The 21,688-nt window shown below is 42.6% G+C and overlaps 1 protein-coding gene across 2 annotated transcripts; it reads left to right on the plus strand.

Moving 5' to 3' along the window:
- Positions 1-1,667: 1,667 nt before the first annotated feature.
- Positions 1,668-21,027, plus strand: LOC142481405 (beta-microseminoprotein-like). Of its 2 annotated transcripts, none has more exons than XM_075582845.1 (4): positions 1,668-1,701; positions 17,271-17,382; positions 19,245-19,347; positions 20,586-21,027. In XM_075582845.1, exons 1-4 carry the CDS (start codon positions 1,699-1,701, stop codon positions 20,713-20,715), a joined length of 348 nt encoding a protein of 115 aa, XP_075438960.1. In that variant the 5' UTR covers positions 1,668-1,698; the 3' UTR covers positions 20,716-21,027. The 2 variants fall into 2 exon arrangements, with proteins under 2 accessions (XP_075438960.1, XP_075438959.1); XM_075582844.1 differs by lacking the exon at positions 1,668-1,701 and adding an exon at positions 2,566-2,590.
- Positions 21,028-21,688: the final 661 nt, after the last annotated feature.

Raw genomic sequence — 21,688 nt, forward strand, 5'->3', positions numbered from 1 at the left:
TACATGTTATCTTGTGTAATATTGTTCTAGTTTTATGCTGCTTGCTGTACACTATTAAATGTTATATTATTTATAATATAATCATATTTACACATTTATTGTTTTATATTAGTACTATAATATTCACCTTTTGGCGCTACTTTTTTTCTTTTATATATATATATATATATATATATATATATATGCACCCATTTAGCACAATATTCACAATTTTATGAGCGCAAATTTTTATTTTTCTTAACTCCCTAGAGTATGCAAAAAAAACCTCTAATATTGTATATATAGAGAAGGCTATATTAGAGCTAGTGGATTCCTGATTTGGCCCTCATCTTGGTTGATTTACTCAAGATATACAAGTACATACATATATAGCTTTGGTACAGTAAGTACGGGAAAATCTTATCTAAAGCTAGTGGGTTCCTAATCCGGCCCACATTTTAGTTACTGTAACTCTTCTGGAGATAAAGACATACAGTATACACATATACATAGAGATATATATATAGAAAACCACATGTACAGATATTATAAATGGACTCACTAATAGGGGTCCCAAACAATACATGCTTTCTGCAAATGTGTATCAAAATACCCTCTGAGTCACAACACCAAATGGTGATGTTATTGGGAAACAACTCCCGATTATGATCACTGGGAACCCCACATCAGTCTGATATAGCATGATGCTATGAAAGGTGTTCTTAACCTAAGAACATTGGAGGTGTGCAAGGGGTATCTGATTGAAACAAGTTATCTAGCTGAGGTTAGTGGGTTCCTTCATACGGCCCACATCTCATTTAATTAGCTATAGAGCAAGAAATTTGACTGGTGTACGCAGATTGAGACATCTCATGTTAGTACGTTGGCGCACACATGCACAATTTAAAATGAGATTTCCCTGCGCCACGTTTGTTCCAAACAAGCCATTTACAGTATGGCGGTTAGTTCATAGGCTCCACAGTATCTGGCTTCCAGATCTGTATCAAGAATAATATTATTAATCAATCCCTTTGCGGCCAGGGTCCTGCAACAAGTGGTGCTACCCAACAAGTGGACTAAGAGGTTGCTCAGAGCCCCGACCAGTTCGGAAGGCCCCATTTCTCTTCTATCCCAGTGCCAGCATTGCTGCAGGTGGCAATGATTGGGGTGCTGGTGCCCCAACTGCCCTTCACCTACCCCATCCAATAAGGCCCATGCCCCTAGTTCTCATGGGCTCTCTATTTGCAGGGCAAACGTTGTGTTTGCTACACACCACTAACCCCCTACATCCTGTTGCGAGTATGACAAACTGTTTTTTTCCTAGGCAATATCAAAGTCTGCAATGAGATCTAAGGTATCAGCTCCCATCGTACAACGCACATACGCAAACATTAGTTATGGTGAGAATTACAGGAACACCTCTTTTAGATTTGGAACTTTTCTAAAAAAAAAACGTTTTATATTGTTTTCCTAATTTCATTTTAAACCACATCTCCAACAAAAGTTTTCAGCCGTATCCAAATGTGTCGCCTCTAAGTAGCCGCATATTTCTAAATATATATGCTACTGTGACCCATCGGTCACTGCAATGACACGAGTCAATATTTGTTCAATCTATACACATGGGGTTTTCCGGTTAATAAATCACCTAGCTGCACAGTATAAATGTTACTGACCAAATGCAGGTAGGTTTAGATTTGGAAGAACTGACCTTCTACAATGGTACGTCCAATGTTCAATGTTTTTTATCTCATATTAAATGTGGCATTAGTTTGAACCTGTAACATTGTATCACTTCCATTTATGCTCATTTTTATTTTGGCATTACTTATTTTACTTTTTGGAAGTAATAATGCCGGGTGTAGGCTCATATTTACTAAGCAGGGATATGCTCTAAGACACCAGCTGGGGCCAAAATGTCACCTTACCACCTATTTGTCTGAAAAGCCACATCATGCAGCCTGAAGGAGGGCGGCAGGCAGCATGCTCCTCCAGGGAAGCGTAAGGCAACACAGTCAAATAAATACTCAATACAAAACAGGCTAATGTGGAGCAGCATAAATGACCCAGACCTGAGCTGAAGCATGGTCGTGTGGGAGCTAGCATTTTAATTTTGCAGATAGCAAAGGAGGTTGGGAAATGTTTGATATTTAAAGGTTAAACTCAGCTGAGATTAAACAGCCTGCTGCAGCTACTCCCCCACATCACAATTACAGGCTTCAGCCTTCCAATATCCAATGCCATGTGTAATTAATACAAAATAAGAGGTTTCCTTGTCTCCCATGTGTAATTAATACAAAATAAGAGGTTTCCTTGTCTCCCATGTGTAAGGGCATCCTGATACACCCACTGGACTCTCAGCAAGACTCAAAGGACATCCTACATTTCTTAATACTTACAGGGGTCTATGTATCATTTCCTAACAATTAGTGCAAAGTGGTTATTTTGTCCCAAATCCCACTGCAATGTATCTGTGACAGGCAGCGTCTCTGTATTATTCTTCTGTACACCGTTTTCTTGTATGTCTGCATTGGGCTGTGACAATATTAGGAAGTGGGAGGGGCTTATGGCAAAGTTACAGTCATTTCCATGTCGGGCAGGTATGGAAAAGGTGCGTATGGAGACATGTGCAGCTTACGGTGGGTGTGTTTTTCTGTTGGTAGGAAAGTGATTAACAATTATAAAGCAAAAATATGTATTGTCAAAGCAATGCAAAATAAAATATATAAAGCCAGAGGAAAAGGCTGTGTCGCCTGAAACACTAATGTTTATGAAATCCGTGTGGTGACTATGTACCTCTTGTTTTTAAACTTGCTATTACACTTTTTGTGAAGTTATTTGCCTTGATTAAATTGATTTTTGTAATAAATGAAGCAGTCCTACTTCTTCATATATACAGTATCACCCAATTCATATTTCTGTAATGTCCTTTAGTGATAGGACTGCTTACCAGTCATCAACATTGTTATCGTAGCTCTGTAACTATGTTTGCAAAGTTTCGATGCTGCCATCATTAGTCAAAGAGGTAAACATAGTGTACTGGATCTGCTGTTCCCAACAAGAAGCGTTATATAGTCAATTTTTAAGATCGAAATAAGTAAAACTGTGACTTCAAGGATGATTGGATCTTTTACAGGATTACAGTTACAATGATACGCTGTTTAAAATATATATATTGATACTCTGAGTTTAAGGGAAAAACGAAAGAAGAGAGCACCATCGATGACTGGAGTCAGGAGGGGATCCAAATAACAAACTTTATTGGAGTAAAAGCACAGGGAAACACCTCCTACACGTTTAGAACAAAGGTTCTTTATCAAGGAGTTACTCCTTGATAAAGAACCTTTGTTCTAAACGTGTAGGAGGTGTTTCCCTGTGCTTTTACTCCAATAGAGTTTGTTATTTGGATCCCCTCCTGATTCCAGTCATCGATGGTGCTCTGTTCTTTCGTTTTCCCCTGGATCTATCAGCAGCAGCACATCCATCACAAGAGGTGTCCGTGAGTACTGGGCTATCAGCCCCACTAGCCCCCAATGAAATTGTTTGTGGTGGGTCTCTCATTCACCTTCAATTTTCTGGGATAAGGCTTGCTTACCTTCAATAAGGTAACTCACTGTATGGCATACACCTCTCTATGTATGATGTTATATAAGCAGGGTATTTGAGCATTCTCACCAACCTTCTTACTCTGAGTTTAAGTTAAACTGGCCCCTTTAAAATAGAAAGGGAGGAGAGGGGGGCTTTGTCTGTGCAAATTCTTGGTTAGCACATAGTGATATCACTCAAAATCGCAAAAGAAAATCAAACTCTTTTAATTTAACTCCTTAAACATGTCAGTCATTGGTTCACCTTGGTCCTCGGAGGGATTGTCCTTTCAAATCTTAATAACTGGCAATAAAAATAATTTGACACTTTTTTTTAAAATCTTGATTATTTTTTTTTACTTAATTTAAACCAGATTATTTCTTAACTCAGAGGACTCACCGTGTTCCGAGATAATTATTATTTTAGTTGATTAATTCCTTTCTGGATATTCAAAGAGGCAACAAATATGGGGTAGGGAGAAAGAAGAAAAAAACTTTTCTCCAACTGTCTAGTCTAATTATAAGGATTCATTTAATCAATTTGCACGGTTAGTTGGTGCCACCAAGGGATTAAATATTATACAAAAGTAGAGTACAGCTGAAAGAAAAGAAACCCCTTTAAATTCAGTGCACTCCACAGATATTTAAAGTGATCATATATAGAGTGCTATACTTGAGAAGATAATATATGGCTATGAATTTCAGCTTGAAGCAATTAAAACGTACCTTTTATTTACACCATACTTAAAATAAATTAATCTTAAAAGAAACAAAAAATAATATTTAGGATTAAAAATCTTACTGCAGCCTAGAGTGGTTTATCGGGTGTGCACCACCTGTGAAAATGATGCAATTTGTGTGCATTTTCTCTACAAATTTGCCTTTGATACATTGCTTCCTATATCTGATTTAAGGGCTTTTTCAATAATCTCAGAAGTGCCTGATCGCACCGCAGTCAGCCGAAAACGAAGCCCCTTCAGATATGTGATTGAACTTAAACCTAAGAAACAAGGTGTAGGTAGTATCTCAGTATCACCTTAGGAAAGTCATCTCTTCTACCGTGGCTCAAACTAATACTTTGAAATCCCTTTCAGGATCCTTAATGAATACCACATCACTTAGCCGAATGTCAGTTCTAATTCTTTATATCTTCTCAGATCTTCATCCCGATTATCAGTTTGTATGGTAAAGAATCAGTCATTTAGGAGACAGACTTTGAGCAGTTTGGCTCTGCTGCCTGCTTTCCAGATCCATTATTTACTCCTATTTAATATATGCATGCACGGGAATACATATATAAGGTTTCAGCCTACATCTAGGACTTACTTTCACTCACACAACACATGCACACACATATACTCACACATACATACACATACACACACACATACACACACATATATACCTTACCTGCAGCTCCTGGCACTACATACACAAAAAGCATGCGGCACGTGCACGCGCGTTCGCATTGGAACGCGCGGCCGCACAATGTATATTACAGCCCTAAGCTTATCCAGGTCAGTCCACCGTTTCCATGATTCTCCAATAGTGGCACAAAGGAATAACATTTAGGTTTGCGGAAATATCTATTCTCTGACACAGGTGTATATTTGAGATGTATTTTTAAAAAGATCAATTCATAAGGCTTACTGCACCGACACACTTTATTCGAGCAAATACCCAGTATGTACCTGGCAGATACCTGGAATGCGCCGCTCCTCACCTCTGACAAGCCCCGTTGCGTTTGCCTTCCCAGCCTGGGTTCATGCCTGGCTGACGGGCGGCTGATCTGTTAAATGATAATGATTAGGATTTAATAGGCTGCAATGCTGCGCGTGTCTACCAGATGGCATAAATTCATGAATTGTAATGCAGTATATATATATATATATACTGTGCAGTATTGCAGCCAGCGGGAATAAAATGCTTCAATCCCTGCCTGGAAAATAACCCAATGCACTCGGGCAGAAAACAGTCACAAACCTCAATACACCTGGGTATACCCGAATTCGTGGGACTAGCCGAGCTCGAATAAAGTATGTCGCCAGTGTATATCCAAAAATTAGAAAAATACTCAAATGTAAAGAAGAACTACACACACATACACACACACACACACACTCAGTATATATATTGTATTTCTTTTTTTAGCATTTCTCTGTAATAGCGAATATATATATATATATATATATATATATATATATATATATATATATATATATTATGTGACATAGTCCAAAGATGTTAGGCAGCTTTCTGCCCCATTTTAGAGCAGAAAGTGCAGGAATAGTTACAAATGATCCGTTCCACAGCTTCCCATTACCTCAGGCAGCTGGATGGAAAATCCAGACCACAGATTACAATGGCTCTAGTTCTCCCTCACCTGCTCTTCTAATCACATGCACAGGTATTTAGAGCAGAGAGGTTTTGCATTTCACTCTCTCTCCTTGGAGCCTGGAGGCTGGGGGTATCGCTACTCTCCTGCATCCAGTATCGAGGTTGACGGCCTCTCCACGTATGACAGTACCAGAGGATTTGCCTGGACACCACGAACAGATAAGACAAAACAAATGATTACTGCTGTTGCTAAAAGACTGTGCTGTATCTTGTGTCCCTAAATGAGAGAGCATTGTTTTAAGCTGGGGAACCAGTTTAGTTGGCCAGCAGCTGTTAGAGAGACTGATTCTGATGTGTAGTTAGATCCCTGAAAGGGATAGGATTTGCTTATATGATTTTGGTTTTCTGTTTGGGTTCAGGGTGCTATTGCATCCACACTTCGCACATTCTCTGTGTATGCTAGAAGCACAACTGATATACACATTGGGACAGACTTCACTCATAGCATCTGTACTTTAGTTCAGCTCGGCGGCCATTTTAAACCCCCGCATTTATTTGCAAACCCACAGACTTTTTAGTGTCGACCCGCATTCTCCACCATATGAGACAAACGCCCCTCTTTTGTAGTGCTGACGTCTGTCTGGGTTCTTCCCGACACAGTCTTCTAGGGTTAATTATACAACAAACCGGATCATGCAAAGTATTATGCTGCTTAACTCAGGCTTCTGCCTGCTTTATTTTCATCCAAGTAAGGTACTGCAGCTTTAACATGTGTAGGTTAGAGGTACTCAGATACTTTCATTCAGCAGTTCACACATTTCAGTGTTACAATATTTCCCACACTGTTATTTCAAGAAATAAAACCAAAATCATATAAGCAAATCCTATCCCTTTCAGGGATCTAACTACACATCAGAATCAGTCTCTCTAACAGCTGCTGGCCAACTAAACTGGTTCCCCAGCTTAAAACAATGCTCTCTCATTTAGGGACACAAGATACAGCACAGTCTTTTAGCAACAGCAGTAATCATTTGTTTTGTCTTATCTGTTCGTGGTGTCCAGGCAAATCCTCTGGTACTGTCATACGTGGAGAGGCCGTCAACCTCGATACTGGATGCAGGAGAGTAGCGACACCCCCAGCCCCCAGGCTCCAAGGAGAGAGAGTGAAATGCAAAACCTCTCTGCTCTAAATACCTGTGCATGTGATTAGAAGAGCAGGTGAGGGAGAACTAGAGCCATTGTAATCTGTGGTCTGGATTTTCCATCCAGCTGCCTGAGGTAATGGGAAGCTGTGGAACGGATCATTTGTAACTATTCCTGCACTTTCTGCTCTAAAATGGGGCAGAAAGCTGCCTAACATCTTTGGACTATGTCACAATATATATATATATATATATATATATATATATATATATATATATATATATATATATATATATACCGTGTTCAACAATTGTATACATTTACTCGCCCGGGGCGGGTGGATTTAACCCCCGGGCGAGTAAATATTGGCCCAAGCAGCACACGTGTTTTTTTTTTAAATTCCCCCGTTCGCGCTGAAATTCCCCTGCTCGCGTTAAAAAAAAAAAAAAAAAAAAACTCCCCTACCTGACTCCTGATTGGCGCGCGCTCCAGGCTTTGTGGGCGCGCGGCCAGGCTCTATATGAGCCCGCCCCCAACGAGCAGCCATTCTGCCTGGAGCTCTGTTGGAGGGTAAGTACTCTCCATGCTGCGGCCCCTCTGCTCCTTCCCTGCGATCCCCCTGGTCCCCACATGGCTCCCTACTCCCCACCGCGGAAGCTCTCCTGTCCCCTGCTCCTGTCCCATTCCCCTCCTCCTGTCCCCTGCTCCTGTCCCCTGCTCCTGTCCCCTCCTCCTGCTCCCTTCCCCTCTTCCTGCTCCTGTCCCCTTCCCCTCCTCCTGTCCCCTTCCCCTCGATCCACCGATCGATGTCAGGGGCGGGAGGTCCCCGCTGCTGCAGCCCGGTTGGCTTGCGGGGGGGGGGCTCGGCCCTCACCACGTGCCTCCCATGCGTCCCCTACCTTAATGATGGCGCAGCCGCCGCATGAGGTGGGGGGATGTTGGCCTGGCCCCCCCCCCCCCCCACGAGCTTCATGCCGCCGCGGGCTGGGGGGGAAGAAGCAGCCTGCAGCTTGGCCGTGCACTGTGACATGCCGGCGAGGAGAGCAGGGCAGTGGCGGCCACGGCGGGGCTGACTGTCACCTGGGGCGCCCAGTGGGGGATACCTCGCCACGTGCCTCCCACCCACCCTGCTGATTGGGGGGGGGGATGTCGGCCTGCCCCCCACACGAGCGGGAGATGGGCGCGGGTGGGTGGGGGATTTGCGTGGTGCTGGTCGCGGCCTTTCCTCCCCTGTGTGTGTGAGAATCTGTATGTGTGTGTGGGAGAATGTGTGTGTGTGGGAATGAATGTATGTGTGTATGGGAGTATGTGTATGTGTGTGACACCAGAGGTCCCCCCCAGTCAGTAACCCCCCCCCCCAGTCAGTAACCCCCCCAGTCAGTAACCCCCCCCCAGTCAGTCACCCCCCCAGTTAGTAACCCCCCCCCCCAGTCAATAACCTTCCCCCCAGTCAGTCACCCCCCGCTGTCAGTCACCCCCCAGTCAGTGTCAGTCACCCCCCACCCCCAGTCAGTGTCAGTCACCCCCCACCCCCAGTCAGTGTCAGTCACCCCCCCACCCCCAGTCAGTGTCAGTCACCCCCCACCCCCAGTCAGTGTCAGTCACCCCCCACCCCCAGTCAGTGTCAGTCACCCCCCCACCCCCAGTCAGTGTCAGTCACCCCCCCACCCCCAGTCAGTGTCAGTCACCCCCCACCCCCAGTCAGTGTCAGTCACTCACCCACCCAGTCACCCCCGCCCCACCCAGCCACTCACCCAGCAAACCACTCAACCAGCCCACTCACCCTCCCACCTCTGTATCACCCACCCTCAAGTTGTGTCCCCCACCGTTCTCTCCACTTCTCCCCCACTCTCTCCCCCCCACACACACTCCCCCCCCCCACACACTCCACCCCCCCCCCACACTCTCTCCCCCCCCCCCACACACTCACCCCCCACCCACACCCACTCACCCTCCCCCCCACACACACTCTCACCCCCCCACACTCTCTCTCCCCCCCCACTCACACACAACTCCCCCACACAACCTCCACACTCTCCCCCCCCCACTCTCTCTCTCTCCCCCCCACACACTCTCTCACCCCCCACTCTCAACTCTCCCCCCACCCACTCCCCCCCCCCACCCCTACCCCCAACTCACTCCCTCACACACTCTACTCCCCCACACACTCCTCTCTCCCCCACAACTCTCCCCCCCACACACTCTCTCCCCCACTCACACACTCCCTCTCCCCACACTCTCCCCCCCACACTCTCTCTCCCTCTCTCCCCCCACACTCTCTCTCCCTCTCTCCCCCACACTCACTCTCCTCTCTCCCCCACACTCTCACTCCCTCTCTCCCCACACACTCTCCCTCTCCCACACTCTCTCTCCCTCTTCCCCACACTCTCTCTCCCTCTTCCCCACACTCTCTCTCCCTCTTCCCCACACTCTCTCTCCCTCTTCCCCACACTCTCTCTCCCTCTTCCCCACACTCTCTCTCCCTCTTCCCCACACTCTCTCTCTCCCCCACACTCTCTCTCTCCCCCACACTCTCTCTCTCCCCCACACTCTCTCTCTCCCCCACACTCTCTCTCCCTCTCCCCCACACTCTCTCTCCCCCACACTCTCTCTCTCTCCCCCACACTCTCTCTCTCCCCCACACTCTCTCTCCCTCACACTCTCTCTCTCCCCCACACTCTCTCTCCCTCTCTCCCCCACACTCTCTCTCCCTCTCTCCCCAACACTCTCTCTCCCTCTCCCCAACACTCTCTCTCCCTCTTCCCCACACTCTCTCTCTCCCCCACACATTCTCCCCCCCACACTCTCTCTCTCCCCCACACTCTCTCTCTCTCTCTCCCCCACAATCTCTCTCTCTGTCACTCACACTCTGGATCTCTTATTTACCCTATATATCTTAACTGCCCTATACTACACCGAAATCTTAACTACCCTATACTGCTTTCTTCCAGATCTGGCTCAAGCTTCACACGGAAGACATCGGAACCCCCCCCTAACCCAGAAGACAGGTAGGGAACACCTCCCCTCCAATGTATAACATTGCGGGAATGTGGGCACCTGGACATTGAGGGACTGCGGATCAGGTAAGATCCCAGGTGGGATTGCTGCTTTAGATATTGTGAAGTGGGGACATCCAGACATTGGTTAAGGGGTGCAGGAACATACACACACACACACACACACACACACACACGTAATCAATACGATCACGATCATATTTGTTTTGTTTACGTATCATAATTTCTCTCTCTGAATTTTGAAGAACAGTGGATCACCATGTTGAATACCTGTTCTTTTGGAATTAATTTTACAACATAAGATCAAAGAGAAATCAACACTTGATACACAGATTAAAGAACTACAAGATAAACTGCGGAAATTTAAGGACATTGAGGGCTTTTCCAAATATGACCAGATATTAGCTAGAACAGTGGAGGATGCAGAGAGAGAAATTATGATACGTAAACAAAACAAATATGATCGTGATCGTATTGATTACGAAAAAAATCAGATATACAATTGGCAGAGAACTGTTCCTGTATTTGACCGCTTTTCAAGGGATACATCTAATAATCAGTCACGCAGATCAACCCCGAGCAAATCTATTTTAAAAACAAGCAATTTTGATTACCAAAGTGGTGATTCTGAACTGTCTGATGTGGAAACTACATCACACTCTGTCTCATTTATGGACATGGAAAATAGATCCAATAATCCACAACGTGGGAATACAGATCACCCCAGAGACGAGAGGCGTTCATCAGACGGTTCCATGGCCCGGGGGGAACCAATACCTGCTAAACAGAGTGATACTTACCAAACTGATCAACAGTCAAAAAACTACCTTATGTTCAGGAGAGACGAAAGAGGACAAGGAGGGGGGGGGGGAAGAAAAGACACGGGAGGGAAGAGGGCAAACAAAAGGAAAAAGAATTACTAAATTACACTAACAATGTTATCAACATCACAGGTATTGAGTTGTCACATGCAGAGATCTCACTACTTAATAAAGGATTAAAATATGCTCCCACTATGGACATCGACCTCTTTGGTGTAGTGGTCGATGTCCATAAGTTTGTACGTAAACTTACTTTAAAAAAATTCTACCATCAACCAAACAGTGGAGGTGGGTCTCAGACTGTGACAACTCTAAGTGAAGTGCCTTGTGAAGTACGTAATTTACCCACTTGTAAAACAACTAATCCTTTTTGCTCCTCCTCCTCCTCCCCCCATACAGGAACTCTTGACTCTTTTAGAGAAGATTGTATACTTAGGGATATGGAAGATCTTCTTATAGAGGGCAATACTCTAGAAGACACACAAACATACATTCTAGGAGACTGGGAATCCAAACTCAGGGAGAAGTCAGTGTTCTACCCCACTTTTGCTAAAGGCCCATACCTTAGTATGTTTGAGAACCTTGTGGTTCGTGACCTCAGATTGTTAGCTCAGGGCTTTTCCTTTTCCCATTCAGGGTATGATAACCTTAGTAAAGAAGAAAGAATTGCCATCAAGTCATTGCAGGATAACTCCATGTTAGTAATTAAGAATGCAGACAAAGGGGGTGCTGTGGTGGTGCAGAGTAGGACTGACTACTTCAAGGAGGCGTTCCGCCAACTTGGAGATGTGTCCTCCTACTCTGTACTACCACGGGACCCCACTGACTGTTTTTTGAGGGAACTCCTTGAGTTGGTGGATCTGGGGACAGCTACACATGTATTGACTAAACATAAACTAGATTTTATTATCAATCTCCATCCTGTCATTCCCATATACCATCATCTCCCAAAGATCCATAAGACTTTGGTCGACCCCCCTGGTCGGCCAATAGTCTCTAGTATTGGATCTTTGGGAGATGGTCTGTCTCAATATGTGAATGCATATTTACAACCTTTTGTTAGGACCTTGCCTTCCTTTAGCTTGGACTCAGGGGATTTGCTCACAAAATTACAAAAGATCAGTTGGAATCAGGATTACCTGTGGGTAACCATGGATGTGGACTCCCTATACTCGATCATCCAACATGATCTGGGCATGACGGCTGTCCGCCATTTCATAGAGTGTCCAGGAAGCTCAATACTTACAACCACATTTATTATGGAATCAATACTTTTTTTACTCACTCACAATTATTTTCTTTTTGATCACAAATTTTATTTGCAACTTCGGGGGACGGCAATGGGGACAAGTTTTTCCCCCTCCTATGCCAATCTTTTTATGGGGTGGTGGGAGAATAACTTTATCTTTGGTAGCACAAACACTTATAGGCACAATATCATTTTTTACAAACGTTTCATTGACGATCTTATTTTCATTTGGCACGGGAACACTGACACTTTATTAGAATTTATAGAATATTTAAATAACAACACTTTTGATATTCACCTCACTATCAATTATCATTCTCATCACATTAGCTACCTGGACATTCTATTTTACATAGACATCAATCAAAAAATACAATCTGATATTTACAAGAAACCAAATTCTAGGAATTCATTTTTGAGAGCGGACAGTTGTCACCCCAGATCTGTGATTAAGGGAATACCCAAGGGTCAGTACCTCAGGCTGAGGCAGAATTGCTCAACCCTTGGCGATTTCTTGACCCAGTCTGAGGAGCTGACAAATAAATTTGTTAAAAGAGGATATGATCAGGAGACCCTCCAGACTACACTACAGGAAGTCAAAGAAATTGAACGAGCAACGGTATTGCCCTCTGTGTCCAGAATGAGGGGGGGCGCACACACTGAATCTCTGAGGGGTACAAAAAGAGACATCAAGGATGATGGGACCTGTCCTTTGTTTATTTCACAATATAGTAAATCAAGCAGTCAAGTAAATAGAATTGTGAATAAACACTGGGAATTATTAAGGATGGATCCAATTCTTCGGGAATATACAGATAAGGGTCCGAAATTTGTATACAGAAGAGCCAAGACATTGGCTACATTTTTATCCCCTAGTGTAGTATCAACGCCAGTTAAAAGCTCAGAACATTTTTTGACCAAAGGATCCTTCAGATGCAACCATTGCAACATGTGTCAATTCATGAAACCTGCTCGGCATGTCTTTTCCCACAGTCCACACAAACGTCACACTATACACAATTTTATCAATTGTAATACTACCTTTGTAGTTTATCTCATCACCTGTGGCTGTGGGAAGAGATATGTCGGCAGGACCACAAGGGCATTAAAAATAAGGATGCAAGAACATTGCAGATTGATACGCAAAAAAGATATGGAGCATCCTGTGTCCAAACATTTTTCGGAATGTGGGCAAGGGGGCATTAACAGCTTCTCATTTGTGGGCATTGAGAAGATAATCAAAAAAGAAAGAGGGGGTAACACTGTAAAAAATATTAGATTGTAGAGAGTCCTACTGGATATTTACATTAAAAACAAGGTTCCCTGATGGAATGAATGTAGAATGGAACATTAACCACTTTCTTAAATAAGAATTATCTGTCTTCTAATAACAATATATTTTTGCTCATTGTATATTTTTTCATATATATATATATATATATATATAATAAAAAAAATCCAAAAATACCATTAGTTATACTATATTGGGATTTATTCGTATCTTCATAAATCATAAATATTACCTTAAGTGTATTAATACGTATCTCCGTGACATAAGATTAACATCAAATAAGAGCTTTCTCAGTCTTGTTCACTTTAGTTAAAGTGTTTTCGATTTGTCTAAATAATTTTTATTAGAGGTAAAATATCACTAATGTTGCCACAGTATTGTTTACTATGCATTCATCCAAACTATGTTATAGACAGATTAATGACAATCTATGTATAACTATGTATATATCTTCTACACGGCACTTCACATTAAATAGAAATTTATTGTATGTTTAAACCACATGACCTCTATTTTCATCCATTGGGGCATGCAATTTGCTGTTGCTGATTTACAGGCACAAGACATATTTGCATTTTTTAATATGTTTTTATTGCTCTTTTAGCATTGCTTTTTTAGCATTTTTATTTAATAAACTTGTTTTGTTTAATATAATTTTTAAACAATAAATTGTCTTGTTATATGTATTTTTCTAATTACAATTATACAATTCTTTTGTTACTATATATATATATATATATATATATATATATATATATATATATACACATATGTTTTCATGTATTGTGTATACTCTTATTTTGCCTATAATACAGCTGACTGCCTGATATATCCCCTAGTTCATTCATTTTCTACATGCATTTTTATATTAAACCTATCCTTAATACCTCTGTAACCTCCCTTAGGGTTGTTATGTTGTTTAGTGAAAAATAGGGAAGGGTGATCTATCAGCGCATGCGCTAAGCGAGAAGGAGTGGGTGTTCTCCTGTGACTGCCAGAGGCATGCTCTCATTGGTGGAACTGCCCGGAGGGGCGTACATCCAGTGATTGAGCACGGCTGGTATTAGCAGGGAATCCCTAGCACTCTGGCACCGCGCGCATGCGCGGAGATCATGAACTCCATTGGTTGAGATGTCCAGCTCGGCTGGTATGAACAGGGAATTTTTAGTACTCTGGCGCCGCGCGCATGCGCGGAGATCATGTATTTCACTGGTTAGAGACATCCAGTGACGTCACTATTTGGCGCGAAAACAGGCAAATCAGCTGTATTTAAATTGTCTGTTTTAATACACACAGCACTTCTTGATAAAGTTCTTTTGAACGAAACGCGTAGAAGGTTTGCTGCTGTCCCACATCACCATGAATTTTCAATAAAGGACTTATTATTTTTTGCAAGACCTGCTCTTTTCATTACTGCTGTGCGCTGCACACCCTGGCTTTGGATAAAATGTGAGACAGCCTTAGATTTGAAAGAACTTAAACTGGTGGTGGATGTGAGGGTCTCTGGTAGGTTGTTCCAGTTTTGGGGTGCACGGTAGGAGAAGGAGGAACGTCCGGATACTTTGTTGAGCCTTGGGACCATGAACAGTCTTTTGGAGTCTGATCTCAGATGATAACTGCTGCAAGAGGTAGGGGTGAGGAGCTTGTTCAGGTACTGTAGCTGGGTAGCTTGCCCATGAAGAATTTAAAGGCAAGACAGGAGAGGTGAACTTTGCGCCTAGACTCTAGTGTTGACCAATCTAGTTCTTTGAGCATTTCGCAGTGATGTGTGTTGTAGTTGCATTGGAGAACAAAACGACAAATTGAATTGTAGAGGGTGTCAAGTTTGCTAAGTTGGGTTTGAGGTGCCGAGCCATATACTATGTCTCCATAGTCAATAATTGGCATTAGCATCTGCTGTGCGATACGCTTTCTGACCAGGAGACTTAGGAAGGATTTGTTCCTGTAAAGTACCCCTAGTTTGGCATAGGTCTTGGTTGTCAGGGTATCAATGTGCATCCCGAATGTTAAGTGGGAGTCAAACCAAAAACCCAGGTATTTAAAACTAGTGACAGGTGTTAGGGTGGTGTTAGCATTGGTTCTAATCAGGAGCTCAGTCACTGGAAGCTTTACAAATTTAGTCTTGGTCCCAAATACCATTGTTACAGTCTTGTCAGTGTTTAAAAACAGTTTGTTTTGGGAAATCCAATTTTCAAGTCTCAAAAAGTCAGACTGAAGTATGTGTTGAAGGTCAGAGAGGCTATGGCTGTGTGCATATAGGATTGTATCATCTGCATACATGTGTATTGAGGCTTCCTTACAAACTGTGGGAAGATCATTAATGAACACTGAGAAGAGTAGAGGGCCCAGAACAGAGCCTTGCGGGACACCACAGGTGATATCCAGGGGGTTGGAGTTAGAGCCTGAGATGGACACATGTTGGGATCTTCCTGATAGGTAGGACTGAAACCAGTTTAAAGCATGCTTCCCTATTCCAGAGCTCTGGAGTTTGTTAAGCAGGATAGCATGATCAACTGTGTCAAAAGCCTTTGCAAAATCTAGGAATACTGCACCAGTGAGTTGTCCCCGTTCCATTCCACACTGGACTTCATTGCAAACTTTTAGCAGGGTAGTTACGGTGGAGTGTTTGGGACGAAAGCCAGATTGGAATTGGCTATATAGAATATATATCTGTATAGAAATCGCTTAATTGGGAGTAGACACATTTTTCCATGACTTTGGATAGGATTGGGAGAAGGGAGATTGGCCTGTAGTTTGAGACAGTGTTTTTGTCCCCACTTTTGAAGATTGGGACAACTCTGGCAGTTTTCCAGGTCTTAGGGATATGGGCTGCAGACAGGATAGAGTTGACTATGGAAGCAATTGGTTTGGCAATGGCTGGGGCACCAAGTCGTAGGAACCTAGATTGTGGTAAGTCGGGTCCACATTGGCTGCTTAGTTTTAGTTTGAGGAGCGCTTCTATAATCTCCTCTTCAGATACTGGGCCAAATTGAAAATTGTGGGCAGTGTTGGGAGGGGGTTGGACTATAGGGGTACTCCCAGGATGAGATTCAGGTTTGTGGTTTGGGCTGCGTTTCGCTAATAAGTTAGTGGCACACCCCACAAAGTAATCATTGAATGCATTTGCAATGTCAGAGGGGTTTGTCAGAGTAATATCCCCCTTAGTGATATAACTTGGTTGTTGATGGTTAGGAGGCTGGAATATATTGTTGATAACCTTCCAGAAATTAGCTTGGTTTGATGTATTCTGGTAGAGATTGTCAGAGTAATATTGTGCTTTTGCATGCCTTGTTTGCCTTGTGCACATGTTCCGCTTGCATCTGTAGTGATTGAGATCCTTGGTAGTGCCAGTTACTTTGTAGATTTTCCACAAGGCATCCCTGAACTGGTAGAGTGCTATAAGGTCAGGAGTAACCCATGGAAGATGGGCCCCCCGTACCCTTATTTTGCGTAGTGGAGCATGGGTATCACAGAGTTTTAAGAACTCAGATTGGAAATAGTCGAGCGCAGAATCAGGGTTGGGAATTAAATCGATTCTGTGCCATGTTTGGTCTAAACCAAACATATATACTGAATTCGAACTATAGGCTATGTTATAAGCATATGCATCAGCTCATCAGTTATCAGATAAGTAAGGAAAAAACAAGATAATATAAATAATCAACACACATGCATATATATTGTATTGTGTTATTGTATTGTTTGCCATGTGAATGCTTTCTGCTCTGTTGTATTTTACAAACAATTACTATACGCAGTGGCTGTTATACACTGTCCTATATTGTTGATAATTATGTGTCACATGTTGCTTACAGTTGATCGGAAACATTCTGTGCTTTTTCTTTACAGAAGTTCCTTTTGACTCTTGCTCTTGCATTTGCCGTCTCAGTGGCACTCTCGAGTGCTTACTGCTATATGCAAAAATTGAAACTGAATCTGAACTCCAAGATAAAAGTAGCAGGTAAATAAGAGGCGATTTCTAATCATCGTGTTATTAGAATTTTCAGTGATAATCGGTTGTTTGTATTTGTAAACTGAAACAACTTATTTCAAGGAGATTCAGGGCCACAGTTACTAAGCAGTGCTAATCGTGGCCCTATATGTCCCATGCAAGTGAAGGGACTGTAAGGCAGGGGATCTCAACTCCAGTCCTCAGTAGGTTGTAATAATACTTCCTACTAGCTAAATATATAAGTTGTACTTGTACCAGGTTATGACCCAAGTAGTGAACAGTACGGATGCAATATTGACGCCAAATAGTAGAAATTATGTTTGGCAATGCAGCATTGCTCATCTAATGAGTTAATTAATGGCATTGATAAAGTTGTATGCGAAGTTGGGTTAGATATAGTCATTTATTGATTTAACCCGAGTGGAAAATGTTATAGATTTTCAAGTGAACTTAAAATGTAGTTAGACAGAGGCACAATTCTGAAAATATGGGCCAATGTTTCCATACATACACATATAGATATAAATTCATTATATGTTGAAGAAATCCACTAACATTTCTCTAGTCAATATCCATATATCCACTGGATATAGACACTAGTTATTGGATATAATAATGTTATGTAAACTTTAGCAAATATCTTGTAATTCGTGAATTTTGTATTCATTACATTGGAAGACAAATATCGGTTGGTGGATATTCATATTCTTCTATATTAGCGCTAAAGAAAATAACTAGTGTAACCCTTGCCCCCCCTCCCCAGACTCACTGTGGTGTCTAGGGTGCGTGAGGGCAGATTACATGCGCAGTGGTGGTGCATACCTGCGAGGAACTGGAGGGCCTGAGCTTCCGCGTTGTTATTGGGGAGACAGGACCAGGCTTCTGGGGTGGTAGCCTCCATGCTTTCTTAGTGGTGCAGCGCCTCCATCTTCTATACTCCCAGGGATATGGGATAGGACCTGTACAGAAGAGTGAACCCTGGTCCCAGGGCGAATGCTCCAGACTTACACACAGTCTTTGTATAAAAGTATTGTTTCTTTATTGGTCAGATCAGCGACTCCAAATGTAGTGGCGACCAACAGCCACAACAACTGCAATGTCCCGCGGATTACTCCACTCTCCTCCCTTCACCGATCCTTCCTCCTCTCCTTCCCTCCAAGTCTCTCTTCCGACAGGATGGTCTGGGCTGCGGCGTGAATACCCCGCGGCCCACCTCAGAGGTTATCCTCTGGGTGGGGAATGGATTCTCCCCATCACCCCAGACTTTGGGGTGAGGGGCATTGGTCTACCGGGTCTATGGTACTATCAGCTCTACTCAAAGTGGCTGAGTCTCTCCTCTCCTCTCTCTGCTCCTGTACGACTGCACAGGTGAGACCGCACTGTCTCCTCCAACTCCTCGGACAGAACAGACAGTCACTCACAGGAGCTGGCTGCTAAATAGACTCAGCCCCACCCCTCATGATGTCAGCAGAACCTCCCCTCTGTCTCATGCCTGCAGCAGCGTCAGGGGCCTGCATCTACTACTCAGGGCAGGGCTTGGAAGGGGGAAAACCCATGACGACTACTGGTGCCTGCCCTTAACAGGACTTACCACAGTAGGAGGAAGATAGGTAGTTTACATTCAGCATAGTTCATAATACATAAATCTTATGTGTGTGCCATAAATGATCATAGCTTATCTATCCTGGACCCGATAGGTACAGATACAGCAGGTTTACTTTTCTCTCTGGTATGATATGTCGGGATACATTGGGATACATTGTGCCAACAGTGGCATTGATTCCTGTGGAATGATATTCAGAGTTGTACATTGGAATATGTTGTATTATTGGGGGAACAATGTTACAAGCTTCATGTATTTCTTTCCTTAGGCTGTATGGAAGATGGAGAGGTGCATGCGTTTAACACCAAATGGAAGACCCCATATTGTGAAGAATGCATATGTCGCCAGAATGGAATGCAATGCTGTTCTATGTATGTTTTATACAAATATCTTACTATTTAATTCCAGTCAAACATTTCTCTTCCATTTGTATAGTAGTCAACGCAGAAGTGCAATACATGGTATCTGGATTATATTAACAAAACATTATTATGACAATCCATGAATTTCCATATGCCTCATTCTCCTAATAACAGTGACCATGCTATGGGGCGTATTCTAGAAGCTCCAAAATTGTGAGTGTCAAAACGGACGTGTTCACAAATAGTGGAATAAAATGTGAGAAATAAAATTTATTCTCTATTGCAAACCGCTTCTCTCAGCCAAACCCATATTTCAGGCTGTAGATGTAACTTGTAATACCAATCTCGCAACTCTTTAGATGCTGTTTTTAGAAGCGGTTTGCATAACGGAGCTTCTAGAGTTGCAGTTGGATGCAAAAAATGCAAGTTGGAGGATTTTTTGACAAACCGATTGGGTGACAGAGCAAGACTGAGACTGCTTCTAAAAAAGCCATTTGGACGTGGTTTGGACATGCGATAAGGGCTTGCAGAATAGCAAAGCATGCCAATCTGCTTCTAGAGTGCACTTTATAAGCTGTTTGTTCAGAGCTACGAGAATAAGCCCCATAGTTTCTCTACCCAATGCCCTCAATCCCACTTCGTAAAACCCTTTATCAAGACCGCCAGATTTAATTGTCACAGAAACACATACAGTATGGTGTAAATTATTATGCCAATAATCAAGATTCCAGGTAAAATATTCAGGAAATGCATTGCAAGACGGGTGTACATATTTATGACAAGGTACAACACATTGGATATAACATACAGGGTCATTTTTAAAAAGTGCTGCTGTCCCATAATACAGATTCCAGTGTCTGAAGATACTTACCGTCTATCACTTAAATGGCCACCTGGTGTCCTCAGACACCCTGCAAAGTGTTTCAAGGAATACTGTAGCACTGCTTGGTGCATGCAGTGTATCGGGCATTGTTTTTCAATGACAATACAGTACATTACAATCAAGGGTTTACATTCTATGTTTGGTATCTAAGGCACAGGGTGATAATATGGCTTGGCTAATCTCACAAAGATCTAACACTGGGATTGGAATCAGGTTTCGTCCCCTCAAAAGGTGTTGGCTTTGACATTACTATATCTCCTGGGTTAGCGGCTGTTTCACAGATTGTATTAGTAATGCACACAGTCTTAATTGCACATAACATCCTTTGTGTTTCATAATTCATGTTTCTCTTGCTTTGTGACAGCTTTGGTATACCCAGGGGATATGATGAAGAGAAGTGTGAAGCGATTTTCGATAAGAAGTCCTGCACTTACAATGTTGTGAAAAAGAATGATCATTCAGAAAAATGTCCAATCACATCAATGATTGGTTAATACAATTCTTCTTCTTTTAACCTGGATATTTTTAGTTGTAACCAAAATAAATCAATGATTTGCCTTTCAATTTCGAAAACTACAGTATGCTTTAATATGTTAGCTAGTTCTGCATTAGTCCTGGAAAGGTTCACCTAAAATGCACCATGTTCTAATTCTCATACAAGTCACCCAAACTCTTGTGCCTAATTTAAAATAAGCAACATTGAATTCAATTTAAACATCCCTATTGAGTGATTATTTTGTATTTGCTTTCACAGACTTTGTATAGTACCTAATTATCGGATAATTAAACTGTTTTAAGTAGATGTTCATCTGACTCCGTGTCTTGTTTTTGGGTTTTCTTCTAAAAAAAAAAATTCAGGTTTTGGTTTTAGATGATGGATTATGGGGAATGGATGAGTTTGATTAAAAAACATTAATAAGTAAGACAATACTGTGAATGATTATTGTATTCTGCTGGTACACCTGTGAGAAATGCTTCCTATCTTGCCCCTCTGGTAAATACTGTTTAATTTCTGCATGCTGTGGCTGTTATGAAATGCCCTGAACACACTGACCCCATTTTCCTGAAAAATGCATTTGCTGACTGTAGGAGGACATGTGCAGAGGTACACTATGGAGACTGTTATACGGTGAAATTAAAACAAGGCTTTATTGTGCCTGTCGCTTTAAACACTGCAAAAATATATGAAAATAAGCCAAACAAAAAAACCCTATCTCTGCTTTGGAGAGTATCTACACATGCAGCTCAGCCCTATCTGACTGGGTTGGTTAGCTAAGATATTTACCAGCCCCAAAATATAAACATTGTGACAAACAGCTTACTCCGGGACTGTTAGAACACGGTCTTTTAGGGTAGGTTAAATGATGAGGCGTCATGTACTGTTCCTTTAAACAGGCTATGCCTGGTTTATTCAGTCCCAGGCACTGAGACTGCTACAGTGCATACAACAAAACACATCAAAACAAA

Source organism: Ascaphus truei, unplaced genomic scaffold (assembly GCF_040206685.1).
Source record: "Ascaphus truei isolate aAscTru1 unplaced genomic scaffold, aAscTru1.hap1 HAP1_SCAFFOLD_2607, whole genome shotgun sequence".
Classification (NCBI taxonomy): Eukaryota; Metazoa; Chordata; class Amphibia; order Anura; family Ascaphidae; genus Ascaphus; species Ascaphus truei.

What these genes read in the sequence shown, in the direction of transcription:
- LOC142481405 (XM_075582844.1), top strand. An exon ending in CTCCAAGATAAAAGTAGCAG is followed by an intron (nt 17,383 to 19,244) that starts GTAAATAAGAGG and finishes TTCTTTCCTTAG; the next exon opens with GCTGTATGGAAGATGGAGAG. An exon ending in GGAATGCAATGCTGTTCTAT is followed by an intron (nt 19,348 to 20,585) that starts GTATGTTTTATA and finishes GCTTTGTGACAG; the next exon opens with CTTTGGTATACCCAGGGGAT.